The 17,198-nt window shown below is 38.9% G+C and overlaps 1 protein-coding gene across 1 annotated transcript in view; it reads left to right on the top strand.

Annotated features, from left to right (window-relative positions):
* WAC (WW domain containing adaptor with coiled-coil) overlaps nucleotides 1-15,826 on the top strand; it is a 57,094-nt gene extending 41,268 nt beyond the window's left edge. The window contains exons 11-14 of the mRNA XM_027717297.2: nucleotides 2,844-2,962; nucleotides 9,467-9,653; nucleotides 12,640-12,767; nucleotides 14,601-15,826. Coding sequence (XP_027573098.1) covers nucleotides 2,844-2,962; nucleotides 9,467-9,653; nucleotides 12,640-12,767; nucleotides 14,601-14,670 — 504 coding nt within the window. The 3' untranslated portion in view covers nucleotides 14,671-15,826. The remainder of the gene's footprint in view (nucleotides 1-2,843; nucleotides 2,963-9,466; nucleotides 9,654-12,639; nucleotides 12,768-14,600) is intronic.
* The last annotated feature ends 1,372 nt before the right edge of the window (nucleotides 15,827-17,198 follow it).

Here is a 17,198-nt window from a genome sequence, read left to right as displayed (position 1 = left end):
TCTAAGTAGGGCCAATCTGTCTTGGTAGACCAACTATATAATTGAATATGCTTTTGGACACACAAGCCTTCCCTCAGGTTTTCAGTAGAAGCAGAAAACTTAAATGCTAAATGCGGGTTTGAGAAGAGCTGATACGAGTTGTAACTGCAGCAAGGCTACCACTGCTCAAAACAACAACATAGTGTTGGTTATTTTTTGTTTTGATATGAGAATCTCCACTTTCATGCAAGAGCTGTGATTGCCTGTAGTTAAGTGACTTGGCATGCAGGGTTTCACTTCTGGTATTTTTAAAATAGGGTATTCTGTATTTTATTGATACATATATAGAAGTTCTGAAAGTGGCGATAGCTGTATTTTGACATACAGTGGCACATTTTGAAATTATTATATTGTAATCCACCTTTTTGTTAAGATTGCACTTCAGTGAGGTGAGATTGCACATCTGGTTTATTTTTGAAGCAGGTATAATGTGTTTGCAATCAAAGTGGTAAGTGCAGTAAATTTCCGAGTTACTCATTCTAAGCTGTAATGTTTTTGATGCAGAACGCTGTTAATCCTGATGGACTGTTGTTCGTTATTATAGACATTGGCAAGTTTTTATTTTCATCCTTCTGCAAAGAAGTTATAACTCTTACTATCCTGAGATATCATAACCATAAAAGCTTTCAATTTTCTCATTACCTCAAGTAGCTTCACAGATAGCTAAATAGAATTAGTGATAATGCTTGACAGCAGGATCTTTTTTTCAGTTTTATATTCCTCAAATCTGCTGCTAACAGAGCTGTTGAAGTATTAACATGAATTGTTTGTGTGTTAGTCCCAGAAGTAATAAATTTTGGTTCAGTAGCACATACTTTTCCAGCTTACTAGGGAAAGAACTGTCTTGATAGTTCTTGTATTTGTGTAATTCAGTTCCATGAGATGGGATTGAGATGAGAACTTAGGTGGTGATAGCTCCAGTGTGATGTGAGCATGTCTGTTTTAGTAGTCCTTCAGATATGTCAGGCAGGCTAGCTTATCCTGTTCTAAGAGTTTGAGTAAATTATGCCTAATCAAGATGTGGTGCTCTGCCAGGACACACTTGGTTTCAGAGCACAGGCCCACGGGCTTAGGGCAGACAAGGTTGGACTGGCACTGTGCAAGCAGAGCCCAGTGCCAGATGCACAGATACTTGGGCTGGCTCTGTTGCTTAGGGCTGCTTGAACACGTCAGTGCTGCTTTTAAGCTCAAGCTCGTGTGTCTGGATGGAGGTGTGTTGTGTGCACACGGCAGCTTGAGTGCCACAGACTCAGGATCCTGGGTGTCACATTTTGCTTTTTAGCTGGGCCTGTATTGTGTGATTAGAAACTGCTCTGAATTTCTGCATAATAACTGTGTAAAGCACATTACACAGACCTGTCAAACTCAGAATATTGCTTGTGGTATTTTTTTTAAATTTATTTAGCTCTTCATGTCATACATTTCATAAAGGTACTTGGGTAGTCTGTTTTCATAAATCAGTTTAGGAACTGCTACTGTTTCACCCCCCTCAACTATACAGTTGTGTTGGTTTCAACAGAGTAATCTTACACTGATCTTGCTGTATCTTTCTAGAACCGTGACCTTTTCCTGTACTATTCAGACTTTTTTTTAATATATGTCTATTAATCTAAAAACCAGAAGGAACACACTTTCACTCTGATGATAATTTTAAAAGGTGACTTTTCCTCACAGACATATAAGTAGGTTTGAATTTACATTAAGATTCCAAGTGTACTTAAATAAATCAAGTTAAGTCTTAAGTTTACCTCAGCAGATACTGTCTGGCTTGCCATGGTGTGTTTCACAGGAGTCTGTTTCTGAAACAGAGAATTTCTGGAGGTTCAGGTGAGCAGTAGTTAGCGATCTACACTAACTTGATGTCAGCAGATGCCAGACAGGCTGCATGATTTGTTTTTTGTCTTCATGGAGCCCTGGAACCCATTTTTTTCTTTGCTCCCTCACTCTCAAAATTGTTAGCTTGGTTTTGCAGAGTGGGGGATAAATTTTGAATCTGATCCTCTCTTGTACGTACTTTAAATTGACTGAGATATGAAAAGCATTGGGCAAAAACAAGTATCTTGAATGTCATTTACTGTAACTTAGACATTAGTGTATCCCCAAACTTTTCATCCAGCTATAGTTCAGAAATTCACAGACGAAAAGTCTGTATCTCACTGCTGGTGTCTCAGTCTCTTGTACTGAATGTGCTCTACAAAGGAGAAGCAAGAAGCTACTGGTGACTATTTTTTTAGTCATTCATGAGTAGAGAACTGACAGAACAGTTAACGGGGGAGTAGCAGACTGATAAATATGCTTTCGATTTTCTTTTCCATTTCTGGTAGAGATGTTATAATGTGGTTGTGATGTAATTCTGCTCTTGGCACTGTGTAATGTATTTTCAAGTAGGAAACTCTTAAATTTTTAAGTGAAAATTTTTATTCGGATAATGGACACCTCTTCCAAAGTTGAAAATGAACTTGGTTCTCAGCTGGAAGATATGGTCAGAAGCGATTTTGAGTTGAACTATTTTACCTAATAAACTTGCAGTATTTTGACAGGTCAGATGATGTAAATTTGCTTCCGTTATGTCTGTTAAGTACTCTTTCTGTTTTAGGAAAAAAGCTCTCTATCACAGCTGTGGAACTAGAGATGATTTCAAAAAAAACCCACCTCATGAAGAGAATAAAAATTCTATCAACAAAAGACCTTGTATAATAAAAAGCCCCACCAGTGTTGTAATTTTTAATTTCCCTGGTTTTCTCTGGTTCTTAACGCTTGCTCTTTACTGTGGAGGAAATCTAATGAAGTTTTGAACTTTGCAGGTTGCTACTCCAGGTGTTAAACAAGGACCAGCTTCCCAGGCAGCACCTCAGCAGCCAGTAATAGCTGACAAGCAGGCAGGTCATGAACCTGCCTCTCCACGAAGTCTTCAGCGTTCAAGGTACATTGTAACACTTCTGTTCTGTCCTCAGTTTTTTCCTCTGGATCAATGTGTGTTGTATATATTGCAGTCAGTGGACTCTTCTTTGGCCTGTTTATTGAACATACGATTTAATGCTGTTGCTACTGAGAGGATGCAGCTAAATATCTTTGTTACAAATAATGTGGTAGATTCTCCATTTTAGGATAACCACAGGAGTTCCATTCATAGAAGCAAAATAGAATTCATATTTGTGCCCTGTCACTTTGGAGTCAGAGGATTTGTTGAGTGATTCCTTGTATTGTGATTTCTGAGTTTGGATTTTTTGTCTCTCTGTGCAGCTATGGAATTAAATGCTATAATTCTGATTTTGTTAGCATTAGATGTTTGTGGTGTCTTGCTGTAGTGTAATTTGATTTTTAAATTAATATGAATTTTTATCAGGTGATTTTGCTGCTTTAGTGAAAAACATTAAAAATTAAGTAAGTTCCACAAATGCTTTTTCTTGGCCAGACTTTGTTGTCAACATTGCAACATATTCAGATGTTGCAGGATACGAATGTTTAACCACTGGTTTACAAGAATCTGGGTTTAGAATCTGTATCTTGTTTGAAATTTATTTTTGGGAAGGTAGGCCTTTTGTAGTGTTGGATGCTGTGCATTTTATGATATTGGTTCCAGGGGCTTTAATCAAAGATCTGTCATAAGATCCTTTTGTGATGGAAGTTACAGTCTAGAACTGTGGCACGAGGAAGTTGCAGGTTGACTTTTTTTAGAAGTTCTGTAAATCTACAAGGTGTTGCACTTAAAAGCTGCATTTTAAGAGTGGTCGAATAAGGTGTGGGGTATGGTATTAAAAAGCAAATAAACAAACATCACTCTTTCATTGTCAGCATACCTGAAGCTACACAGTGGTGCTTTCCAGATCATAAAATAGCGAGGTCCTTTTGTCTGCCCTTCTGGGACTAATAACAAAGGGGACCTTTGTCTGTGCATCATCAATGCACTAACTTATTGTTAGATTTTCAAATCGTTGTTGGTTTTGGCTGTTTTGTGGGGAGAAGGGATCTGGTTTGTGTTTTGGGATTTTTGAGGTGTTGGGTTTTTGTTTGCTTGGCAGTTGTGTCCCAGTAACTGGCTTTACTGTAGACCCTGTGATATTGATGAGTTTGAGGATGGAAGCAAGTCAGAATTTTTTGAGTTTTTAATGTTAGCTGTTTTACAGACACTTGATTCCAATCTTTGTCAGGTTACAAACCTACAACTCATTTATCTCTTTGAGGAGAATAAAGACAAAGTGTACCAGCTCCAGTCTGTAGTAATTAAGGATGGAATTATGGATGTTTAAATCTTTCCAAATTACAGTACCAAAAGTAAAATTATACTTTGCAGCACTCTAAACCTTTTTATGAGGAGTGGTGAGGTTTAGGGGCACAGCTCTCAGTCACAGACCCTTTTGTTCTTTGCTTGTCATCCTTTCCCCATAGGAAATTGTCCTAAGAAAGATAGTCTTATCCTTGGAAACATTCACCATGGCCTGGAGTCTGTGTGAGTTGATATTGGTGGGCATTTGGCCTGCTAATCCGTAGCCCACCCTCCTGAGTACAGGACTTTCTACTCTGGCATAACCCTTACCCACAGTGAGTTCCCTTTAGAGATCTGCTGGCCCTTTCCAAACCATTGCTCCATTTGGCACCAGCATTTTGGTGGAGAGAGCTGAGTTTGTCCCAGCAGCTGCACTGCTGCAGCAGGGGGGGGTGGAAGGTAGAACCATCCCGTAGTTGAGGGGGAGGCAGCGCAGGAGGCAGTGAAGGCCAGTGTGAGATACTGTGACAGTGTGAGTATTGTATCCTGTCTCAAATCAATACACCTTTTGACTGGTATATTGTGCATCATGAGTTCATGTGTTTCAGTTTGCTTTGGAAGTGCCTCATTTGCAAAAAGTGGAAGATTAGGGAACTGGATGACTTGGAAAAACCTGTGCAACTTGTATTTTCTTCTGTTGAATGCAGTGGAGTTGAATGAAAGTGGACCAGCTCAGGTGTAGATTTACTTTCTGCAAAAGATTTCCTGTGTCCAGGCAGTATTTCTGAATTGATAGAGAACAGATTATTCCTTTGGAGGTGCAAGCAGTCAGTTGGATTCAGGACTGCTCTTGGGGGCTAATGTCTTTTACTTGTATAGGAGTAAACAACAGCTTGGCAACCTGAACTATGGACAGATGGTCCAAAATCTTTTCAGCTCTGTGAATTAAGGTTGCATTTTTCTGCACATTAAATACAGATTAATTGTGCAGAAGTTAATCACAAGTACATTCCCTTTGCTCTTACTATTAAAATTTTAAAGTGAATGGAGATAAAATTATTTTTAACTTGTTGGGGAGGAAACACTGTCTAAAAAAATAACTTAGTAGCAATTGCTGACTTTAAAGTTGTGAACATTTCAGCCATGTAAGTTAGGAAGTTAACACAGTGCAGGCATACAGCGAGTCTGTCTGTTAAAGATTATTCCAAAGACATGCCATGAATTATGGCTGCTTTAAAAATGAAACTGTTTCTATAATTAATAGTTTCATCAGGTTGGTAGTTTCTTTTTGTTTCCAAAAAGGACTGGGAACATTTTTCCTTTGTCTTGGAAAAGTGCTGGAGGGAGAACATGTTTCATTCCATCTTTTTTAGGTTGTAAGATATTGTAGTTTGTAGAAATGTATATCAGAACCATCCTGTCCTCATGCCCTTGTACTCAACAGAGTAATCTTACACTGCTTCTCTGGGGGCATTCCATTATCTGTGGTATAGTCAGTCTTTAACTAAGCTAAGGCAGGTATTTGCCTTTAGTGAAGCATTCAAAAATACAGTGGTAGTTTGGAACTACCATTGCTGCATTCGTAGCTCCCCCTGCTGCTAACACAGCAGTGCTAGGATATCTTGTGACAGTATGTTTTAGTCATAATTAAGACACAGCTGTATTTTTGAGAAACACACAGATTTTATTAATTTTTCTGAAGCATTTTTGATGTGTTAGGTTGATTTTTTGTTTTTTAGTGATGAAGTAGGAGTAAGAGAAGCCAGGTTGATAAATGGAGAGAAGGTAAATCATAGGGGGAACTTTAATTCTATTAGAACTAAGGAGGAAATAAGCATCGAAGGTTATTCCTCAATTCTACTTCATTAATAAAGGTAGCCTTTCTCTGCACCATCACCATGTTGATGCTGTATGAATACATAGAAACCTAGAATAATTTAGATTGGACGGGACTTCTAGTTATGATCTACTTAAGTCTCAACTTAGAGTAAGACTTGCAAGTTTGAATTGCTAATGTCTCCGAGCTTCTTCTTCTAATGTTTGACTACCCTTATGGTGATTTTTTTTTCCCTCATGCCTAATTAGAATTTCCCTTGCTGCAACTTGTGTCTCTACCTCTTGTCCTGTCACTATGCATCTCTGAAAAGAGCCTGACTGACTACTCTCCCCACAAGTAGTAAAAATCTGTAAGAAGATCCGTCAACCCCCTTCCCCTCAGCCTTCTCTTTTCCAGACTGAATAAACTTTCAGCTTCTCCTGATACAGCATGTGCTTCAGCCCTTAGTCACCTGTGTGGTCCTCTGCCAGATTCCTCTGGTGTGGCAGTTCAATTCTTGTCTGGTTTTGGGCTCCCTGCTATGTAGTGCTCCAGATACTGTGAATCTCCTAAGCTCTGAAGAGAGGGGAGGAATTGCTTTTTTCAGCCGAACTCTTGCTAATAGAGCCCAGCATGTGCTTGGCCTGACTCACCTTTAATTTGTCAACCAGGATCCTCAGGTCCTTTTCTGCCCACTCAGCCTGTGCTGTTCTGTGGGTTGTTCTAGTATTGTTGCACAGGTTTATTCCACCCTCCGTGCAGGACTCTGCATTTGCCTTTTTTGAACTTGGTTCCTGTCTGCCCATTCAGGTACTTCTGAATAACAGCCTACCCTCCAGCAGACTGACTGCTCCCCCCAAGCAGGTGTCATGCGCAACCTCACTGAAGGTGCACTGTGTGCCGCTGTCTGGGGTTTTAATAAAATGTTAAACACTCTTGGTCCCAGTGTTGATCAGTCACTCCTGTGATTGGTCTTCATACTGCTGACTGCAGCCTTTGAGCCCAGCAGTTCCTCCAGTTTTTCTCCACCGTACACATGAAAGGTGGATTGGATAAGCGAACAGCTTGGCAGGTGGTGGCACAGGCCCTTCTGAAGTCAAGGAAACAATGTCACTGCTTTGCTCTTGTCCTCTGAGCCAGTCATCTCATCATAGAAGGCAGTGAGGTCGGTCAGGCATAATACCTCCCTGGTAACTCTATGATCGCTTTTTTTTATGCCTTTTAGTTTTTCATGTAGTTGGAACCCCTTCCAGGAAGACTTACTCCATAACTTTCCCAAAGGTCAGTTGGCCTATAGTTCCCCAGGTTGTCATCCTTGTGCTTCTAAAAGATGGCTTTAACATTTGGAACCTTGCCTGTTCCCCATGCTGCTTCAAGGTGATGCAGCACCTGAGTTATACTGGCCAGCTCCCTGACTGCTCTTGGGTGCCTACTGCCTGGTTCACGGACGTGTGTCCTCTTGGCTTAACTGCTCCTGGACTTCGTCCTCTGCGGTAGGTAATACTTTGTTTTCACCGACTGCTGATGTGCTTGGACCTGTGGGAGGTCTGAGGGTAGACCATACCCGTAAAAACACAGCAGAAAAAAAAAGTTGCACTGTCCTAGCCTTTTTCATGTCCTTTTTCTCTAGATTCCCTTGCCTTGCAGAGGGGCAAACCAGCTTGTTCCTTAACTTTTCATTTGCCCTTGATGTACAGCCCTTGTTGCCCTTGACCTTCTCGGCTACTTTCAACTACAGCTTAAGAATCTGAATGCCATTTTTTCCTAATCAACTGAACATTTCTACAATTAAGTGTTTGCAGTGTAAGTGGCATTGAAAGAAGTTGAGCCAATTACTGAAGAGAACACGGAACACTTTTTTCTCCCAGTTACTTTAAAGGGATGTAACTTTTGCAACTTCTGATGCCTGAAATGAAGGGAAATTTAGTAAAGTGCCTACCAAAATTTTTCTGCACGATATTTTTTTCATATTCTAAGCTTTTAAACAAGTTTGGGGATGATGAAAGGAATGAGGTTAAAGTCTTTGATGCTGCAGACCAGTGTGCTGTATCAGTGTAATTGCATAGAATCATAGAATGGCTGGGGTTGTAAAGGACCTTAAAGATCATCTAGTTCCACTGACCCTGCCATAGGCAGGAACACTTTCACTAGATCAGGTTATGCAGAGCCCCATCCAACCTGGCCTTGAACACTTCCAGGGATGGAGCATCCACAACTTCTCTGGGCAGCCTGTTCCAGTGCCTCACCACCCTTCCAAGTAGAGAATTTCTTCCTAATATGTAATGTATATCTATCCTCCTTCAGCTTAAGGCCATCCCCCGTGTCCTTTCACTACCTGTCCTTGTGAGAAGTCCCTCTCCAGCTTTCTTGCAGGCCCCCTTTAGGTACAGGAAGGTGCTCTAAGGTCTCCTTGGAGCCTTCTCTTCTCCAGGCTGAACAGCCCCAACTCCCTCAGCCTGTCTTCACAGGAGAAGTGCTCCAGCCCTCTGATCAACTTAGTGGCTTCTCTAGCCTCGTTCCAACAGGTCTATGTCAGAGCCAATTTGTTGGCTGTTTGTAATTCTTAGTGCTGTAATTCTTTGCAAGTGTAAGTTGATTAGGATAAATGTCTGGGCATTGGACTACAAAGTTGCATTTTGTTAGGATGTTTTCAGTCCTGAAGGGAGCAGGTTAGGTGCTGAATCAGGAGGCACTTAAAATTTGGTTTTCCTTCATAATACTTTCTTACTTGTTGCCTGCAAGTGATAGAAAGTTTTAAGAAACAGACTGTAATTATGGCCTGTGTTGAAAGCTGCTGCCAGTGGGAAAGTTGTTAGGAATAATGTCTAAGTACTTACACAATTAATACTAGTATTTCTCAGTATATGTAGGGGCAAAGAGCATGTAACTGTGAGGTACCACCTTTGTTACCATGAGTATGTTCCAGTAAAGCAGTCAAATCGGTGACTACAAACATACTGCTCCTGTGATACTTCTGTTCTCTCGAGTGCCTTAAGTGAGGATGTACAATGTCACAAAACCGTCTAGGTATTTGTGTTTTGGCATTAGTAGTAGATGGTTACTCCTCAAATCCCATATGACTGTATTTTTAGATCAGGACTTAAGGCTTTGTTCTTAATAATTATTGCAACACTATTAAAAAAACAGACAAACAAAGAACTCCAACCAAACAACAAGAAAAAACCCAATGCTGTTAAATTGTAGCACTTAAACTGTTCCCCTAAACGTAGAAGGTTTGTAGAAAAGTGGCACAGGTTTGGTCTACGAGAAGGATTTACTTGTGGTTTGAATGTTTTATGTATTTTTGTGTCTGGAAGCAATGAATTTCAGTGTTTATTTCTCTGTAGGGTCACAGATGTTTTTAAATGTTCACCTTTATTTTTTTTTTTCATTCTTTCTTGTAGTAGTCAAAGAAGTCCATCACCAGGTCCAAATCATACCTCTAGCAGTAGTGCATCAAACTCAACACCTGCACCCCAGAATCCATCTGTACGACCCACCTGTTCATTGACACCTACGCTAGCAGCACACTTCAACGAAAACCTTATAAAGCATGTTCAAGGCTGGCCTGCAGACCACGCAGAAAAGCAGGTGAGTTCACCTGTGCTTTGTTCCCTGTGAGAGTGCATAACGTGTAGCTTAAAAATTGCTTTTCTTACTCAGGTTGCTTTTTGTAGGAATTAAAAGTATTAAAAAAAAAAAAAAAAAAGCCTGATGCTTGTCCTTAACCAGAAGAGAGGAGAAGGAAGAGAGATTAGGCTAGACCTGCTGGTTTTACATGTGATTGCCTTTCAGCAGTTGAGTATTTTCAGTCTTGCTTAAGGTTCCAGTGCTTTTGAATTTCAGCAGATTTTTTTAATAATTATATTTTCATTACGTGGAAAATGTTATGAATTAGGTGACAGAGTTAAACTGTTTGAGACTACTCCACAGTTTTACTTACTGAGTTGTTAGCTGTACACAGTGAAAAAGGTACTCTGCCTTGCTTGTTGTACCCAATTTTTAAGATGATATGGAGAACTCAGACTGAATTTGGGCTATTTTTACTTAATGGGAAACCCAGTAGAATTGCCATCCATATTTTATAACTAACTGCAAGAAACCTATCCTGTTGTTGTAATATAGGGAAACTGGATGCATGTCAGCTGCTTGGAATGTATTACTCAAAGGAACTCTATTGGTTGTTGAACCTGGTTCAAGTCCTTTTACCAGCTGCCCTGTCTGGTGCAGTCTGTTCGGGATATTAATCTTACCTAGCCCAGTTTACTTTGGTCTTTTGAAGAGTGGTTGCATGCTGGCATAAGCCTACACTTGTAGGGAGACTTTTGGGTGATAACTTTCAAGATGACTCTTAAAAGCACGGTCTAGACTGATACCCCATTAGGTATCAGTTCAGGTATTCTTGTTTCTTTTCATTGATTTTTTTAAAATTTTAAGACGTTACCAACCTGCACTGAGTCAGACCACTGAGCCATTGCTGTGGAGTGCATTTAAAGAAATGGTGCACCACAGGCATATATGATTTATGTAGTGCTTAGGTTTTTGAGGGTTTTTTTTTCTCTTATTGGTAATAAAGAGATAAAAAAATTCAGCTAATGGTAGGCAATCATGTACTCAGTTGGATATTTTTACCTTTGTAAAGGTAAAGCCAAGTGTTATGTGCTTTATTGTTCTGTGTGCTCTTTCAGATTATTTCATATGACAGTGTTGTTTATAGACTAGTTTTGAATAGTAAAACTTGAGGCAATAATGTAGATATTTGATATAAAAGAAAAAGTGAATGAAAGTATAGGTGCACTACATAGTGAAGAAGGTGAGAGAGATCAAAGTGGAAAGACTAAAATATGTAATGCCTTGGTTTCTTCAGGTAGATGCCAGGTGCATAGTGTAATTTAAAATTAGGATATAAGAGCACATGCCAGAGTAAACTAAAAAATAAATAAGTAAATAAATTAGATGAGCCAGGACAGGTATGTGTTAAAGCAGCAGACTTGAAGAGATGTGCTGCGCAGTAATTAGTAGCTAAAACAATTCTTGAACCACTAGCAGTTATCTCAAACAACTCATAAAAAAAGCAGTTAATATGGAAAACTGAAAAACAATCCAGTAATTAGACTTGTGCAGTGAAGACATGTGAAGTGATATCCTACTGGAGGCCAGGGTACTCCTGGATGTTAACACAGTCCAGAAAAGCAAACTTTAAACGTAGGGAATTAGAACACAAAGTGCTTCTTTGAACTGGAGAAATGCCAGAAGCTGATGAAGATCTGTGCTAAATAACACTATTTTGGGGAAGGAAAAAACAAGTATACAAGTACTTAAGCAGATGCTGTGGGTGAATCCCAGTAGGCAGCTAAGCACCACACAGCCGCTTGTTCGCTCTCCCCCAGGAGGATATTGGGGGACCACTGGAAAGGCAAAAGTGTGGAAACTCCTGAGTTGAGGTAAAGGCAGCTTGATGAGTAAAAGGAGGGAGGGTGGGGAATAGTGATGCAGAAGTAGTCACCACCAGCCAGCCCTCCAGTTTTACTGCTGAGCATGACATTGTATGGTATGGAATATCCCTGTGGTCAGTTTGGGTCAGCTGTTCCAGTACTGTTCCCTCCCTGTCTCTTGTCTACCCCTAACCTGTTTGCTGCATGGACGGGGGTCAGACAGAGAAAGAGTAAAACCCTTGATGCTGTGTAGGTTCTGCTCAGAAACAGCTAAAACATTGGTGTGTTACCAACACTGGTTTGGTCGCAAATCCAAAACATGGCACCACATGGACTGCTGTGAAGAAGATTAACTCCATCCCAGCCAGACCCAGTACAGCAGAGAATAACACTGCTAAACAGTAATGCTGCAGGGAAGGCTGTATTTGAAATAATTTTTGCCATGTGCCGCTTGCAAGAAGTTCCCTTTCCTTACTGCAGTGTACTGCACAGGACCTCAGAGTAATTATACTGGTCTCCTTGGTGCTGTTGAGGAGTTCTCTGGAGTCATATCCAGTTCAGTGACAAGACTGCACAAATTGGGAATTGGTAATAGGTCCTGCCCTCTAAATTTATACTTCTGCCTGTCTCCAGTTGACTAAGTGGGGATATTGGAATAATGGAGTTTATCTGGAAGAAAACACCTGAAGAGGGTTGCAGGTTTTTTTTCATGTATAAGGTAGCTGGAAAGTAGATGACATTCAGTTAGTTTTGTCACTGCGGGTTAATTTAGATGGGAGATTTAAGTTTGCCATTGAAATAATGGATGGAGAGTTTGAATTGCTTGAACAAATTGCTTTGGAAACCGAGAGTCCTGTCACATACTGTCTTTCAAGATGGTCAGGTAAACATTTGGTAGGACCAAGAAAATCTAAACTATCCCTGCCTTAGCATAGGCCTGGGTTAGTTTCTTGGCATCTAGGGTTGTTAATTTATGATTCTAAACGGGCTTTTATAGAGAATTTAATGTACTGATTCAGTACTCTCTCGAAATTAGAGTGCTTTGCTGTTCCAAGGCGCACTCATCCAGCAATCCTCTGGCTACAGCCAGTTGTTTCCAATGCATGATTCAAAATCCTAACCTTTATGTGTAACCATTGCAGGCATCAAGATTACGTGAGGAAGCCCATAACATGGGAAGTGTCCATATGTCAGAAATTTGTACTGAATTAAAGAATTTAAGGTCTTTAGTTCGAGTATGTGAAATTCAAGCAACTTTGCGTGAGCAAAGGTAAGTGTGTGCTCTGTATTTATCTTTAGTTTTCAGGATGGTATTAGAACTCGCATTCTGGCATTGTTTCTCATGAGTTCTGTTTGCTGGTGACTTTGTAAATATGCTGGTACCTGCCACATTTGAAAGCTGTCTACAGTGTACATTCTGCCTGTTCTCCACACAGACACCTCTTAGCCTCTAGTGGATAGAACCAGATATGCAACTTCTGTGTCTGTTTCCACTTGCATAGAAAAATATCTTTGCAGATACTGTAGAGCATTACAAAAAACTGGCTAACTCAGTATTTCAGCATGCTTCTAGAATATCTGCCCGTACACGATGCATGGACCACATCGGTACACATCTGCACAGTTTATGCTGGTGTGAAACACTGAAGGTTATATGAGACATCTAATAGGTCTAAAGTTTGAACAGGTGTAGTTTACATCACAAGCTAAGGAAAAGCTAATGCTTGCTTATAGCAAAGTAGACTTTGTTTGCTTCTTAAGTCAGTAATAGCAGGTGTCTTGTGTATCACTGAAGCGATACACAACCACGCTGTAAAGACTGTTGTGCAAGATTGAAAACTTTAGTTTTACAATACATGCTCAAACTTTTCACCAGTAGTCATGATCCTGAATCTGCTGTCGTACTCAGTTTCCTTTCTGAGTGATGTCATCCCAGCTATTAGATCACACTGCAGTTTGAACACAGTGATTCTGATTTAGTATTTGAAGCTACCTTAATAGCATTGCATGATGTTTAAATAGCTACCATTATCCTAGAAGCTCTTGCATTTTGGCAGTTAGTAAAGCAATCCTTTAGTCAGAAGCAGGCTATAATATATTTGTAAATATTTCCTGATAAAGAATTGAAAACATCCATTCTTTGTGAAGTTTTATTTCATAACTTCACTACATAAATTACAATTTTTATAGTATATTTAATGAACTGCTTGGTTTTTACAGGGTTTATTTCTTAAGGTGTCACTTCCATTTCTGAGTGAGCATTTGATCTGAAATAACATGTCAAATGTCATTGTTCAGCTCAGTGAATAGCATCTTGTTTCTTGTACACTGTGTATCCTTAAGCTGTCAATGAATAACGATTATTATGACTCTGAATCTATGGTAACATGTATCTTTTATTTTTGCTGCAATCCCAAAGATGTGGAATACGTGGCATAAGTAACAAGTTGATGGGGGAAGGCTTTTGCAAAGGATGGGATTATTAAAGGCAATACATTTGAATGATGATATTATTTCTGTACTTTTGCACAGAATAGAACTATTTAATTTCTCCTGAGAAGGAACTTCATCTCTAGGCAAAGCAAATACGTTGTTTTAACCATAACTGACAGCATGTGAAAAGGCTCTTTTAGTTAATTGCTATATTTTTTATGCCCATACCTTTTAAGTTAAATGGCTTTTTTCAGTGTGTCTATTTTAATAATTTTTCACCTACTTTTTGGTAGAAAATTCATCTTTACTGAACTGGGCACATATTTGAAAAGTGTTCTACAAAAGTCTCCTGAATTGGATGCTTTTTCCTAATTGATTAAAGTTGCTTTGGACTTTATAGAATATTTATATGCAACTTAAAAGGCATAATGAAATAGAACAACTTAATTTTTGGAACTAAGGTTTCAAACACACCAGGTCTCTATGCATCTGCATACAATATTTGGAAGTTATTGAAGAGGTTGGGAATTAACTTAATATCTGAATTTTATTAGTGGAGCTAAAGAACTTGGTATCTTTCATTGAGATTGTAGAAGTACTTGTGTAGATGTTATTTAATATATCTGTATAATGGAAATGTTTATACTAATTTATTTCTTTTCTCTTACAGGATACTATTTTTGAGGCAACAAATTAAAGAACTTGAAAAGCTAAAGAATCAGAATTCCTTCATGGTGTGAAAAGTTGTAAACAATTGCACATGGTTTTGAGTACAGGAACTATTAAACTGATGCCCAGTCTTAACACTTTTGAGCTGCATTTGAGTAGACTTTGGACCGTTGAGCTGGGCAGAAAAAAAAAGTTGACATGGGGAAGGGGACAGGAGGGAGTCAAATTCAGGGGAAAGATACAAGAATGATTTGTAAAACCCTTGAAATGTAGATTTCTTGTAGATGTATTCTTCACGTTGTAAATATATTTTGTAGAGTGAAGCCATGGGAAGCCATGTGTATCAGAGCTTAGACATCCAAAACTAATCAATGCTGAGGTGGCTAAATACCTAGCCTCTTACATGTAAACCTGTCTGCAAAATTAGCTTTCTTTTTTTTTTTTCCTTTTTTTTCTTTTTTTTTTTTTTAGTTAATTTATCGTTCAAAGATCTTTCATTTCCTAAAATTCAATGCAAGCGCCAGGCGATCTGTGTCTAAGGCTGCAACAGTTTGGGCAATGTACAAATTACCACGAAACAACTGTTTCCACACTTGCACCGAGTCAAGAGCAGTGCTTCTCCATTTCTGTTTTACAGAGAAATGTTTTTCATCTTCTGTGTTCCATTTCCCCATGAAATCCTAAATCTGATTTTACCAGCTTTTTAATGCTTCTAATTTTCTCTTTTCTTAAGGCACTGTTGCTATGGCACTTTTTCTATAATCTTTTCATTCCTGTGTACAGTAGCTTAAAATTGCAGTGATTGAGCATAACCCACTTGTTTGTATAAATTATTGAAACGTATTTCCATTTGCACCCTGTAAGAATGGACTTATAGTACTGCTGGGCATGTGTGCTGAAAGTACATTACTTGCTCAAATATAAGGAAATAGCCCAATGAACATGTTAACATGGTTGTGGGAGGGGAAAGAGGAAAAAAAAAAGCTAGTCAGATGTGAATTGTATCTGTTGTAATAAACATGTTAAAAGCAAAGAAACACTGGTTTTCATTTCCTTTGGTCAACACATTAAAATTTGGTCTGTTTGGGGACTCTTTATTAGAACTGTTCTTGTTGAACATTTTTGTACTTAAATAATTCCTCAAGGGAGGTTTTGTTTAAAACTTGTAAACAGGAAAATGTGTATAAAATATTTAATGAAATATAAAATTCAACAAGAATGATTTAAGACACCTCCCCGAAAGTTGTCATATGTTAACTCCTGGTTTACCTGTCTTGATATTATGACATTTCATTTCGAAGGATGTTTGTGTTGTAGCTAACTGTTTAAGTCTGGTGCTGACTGCTGTTCTTAACCATCACAAAACGCTGAATTTGTGTAATTGGAGCAACCCACCGTTTGAAAATGGTGGCAAAGCTCAGCTTTGTATATTGTTTCCTAAAGTATATTAAAAATAAAAAAGAAACTATTGCTACTACAAAATAAATGTGACTTTTTCTTTGCTTAAAAACAACAGGAGTGATGGCAGTACTAGTTTAATATTTGCAGAGGTGTATATGTCACAGCAGTCTGTTAAGTAGGAAAGATTGTAGGGGATATACTGAAAAAAAAGAATGCTAAAGGTGTTGGCATGTGATGCTATGTGTTTTGTTCCTACAAATACTTTCAGCACCAGAAATGTCACTTGATTTTTGTGTTGAGTGAGCTTGGACTTATTTTTAAAAATGAGGTTTTCATCAGTGGAAGCTGAATGCTCTGACCTAACAAGACATTTCAAATGGAACAAGTTGAAATACCTAACTAAAAACAACAGTGGGAAATCAGGATAGATGAACTTGTAATTGTTCTTCACTTTTAACCCAGTATGTGCTGTTGTGTTTCATATCACGCAAATGTTTGATTTTTCTCAGAAAATGGGAGTAATCTTGAACATACATTGTATCTGCATTTTTAGAGACCCAGAGCTGAGTGACAGAAGGCTTCCTGAGACTCGTATTTGCCTTACATCCTATGTCATGTGGTGCTCATTATCTTGAGGTCGCCCAAGCGCAGGGAAATAGCATGTGCAATGCGTGGATGTACAAGGGATCTCTCCCCAGTGGGTGTCCTTAGTTCAGGTATTTTGCTGCTTAGTTTCTTGCTGAGGCAAAGGTTGTTTCCATCTTAATAGATATGCTGCATCTATTTAATATACTTAAATATATTTAATTTATGTGAGCTAAAAAGCTTTTTGTTTCCTTTTGATTCTTATATTGCCCTCTATAACATCCTGTATCAGTGAGCTTCACAAGTTAATTTTACTTGTGGTTTCTGTAGTGACAAGCAGAAGCTGGCATTCTGTAGATTGCTTGGTGGGGGAAAAAGCACCAATTTTTCTCCTTCCTGTCTTATATCTGAAGCTGGACAACAAAGGAATAAGCAGGTACACTGAGACCTGTTACTAGATTACCAGCTTGTCATTAATTATCCATACTGAAACTGATACTGTCCTTCACATTGTTTAATGGAAGGGGCTTTATTGAATTGCTTTACACCTGTAAGTCAAATCAAGTGAAATTGCCCTGGATCAAACCTTTCCTAGGCAGGTGTTAAGAAGGTG

Source organism: Pipra filicauda, unplaced genomic scaffold (genome assembly GCF_003945595.2).
Source record: "Pipra filicauda isolate LSUMZ 115617 unplaced genomic scaffold, ASM394559v2 scaffold1_size10287979_pilon, whole genome shotgun sequence".
NCBI lineage: Eukaryota > Metazoa > Chordata > Aves > Passeriformes > Pipridae > Pipra > Pipra filicauda.
This window is presented reverse-complemented; position numbering and strand designations above follow the sequence as displayed.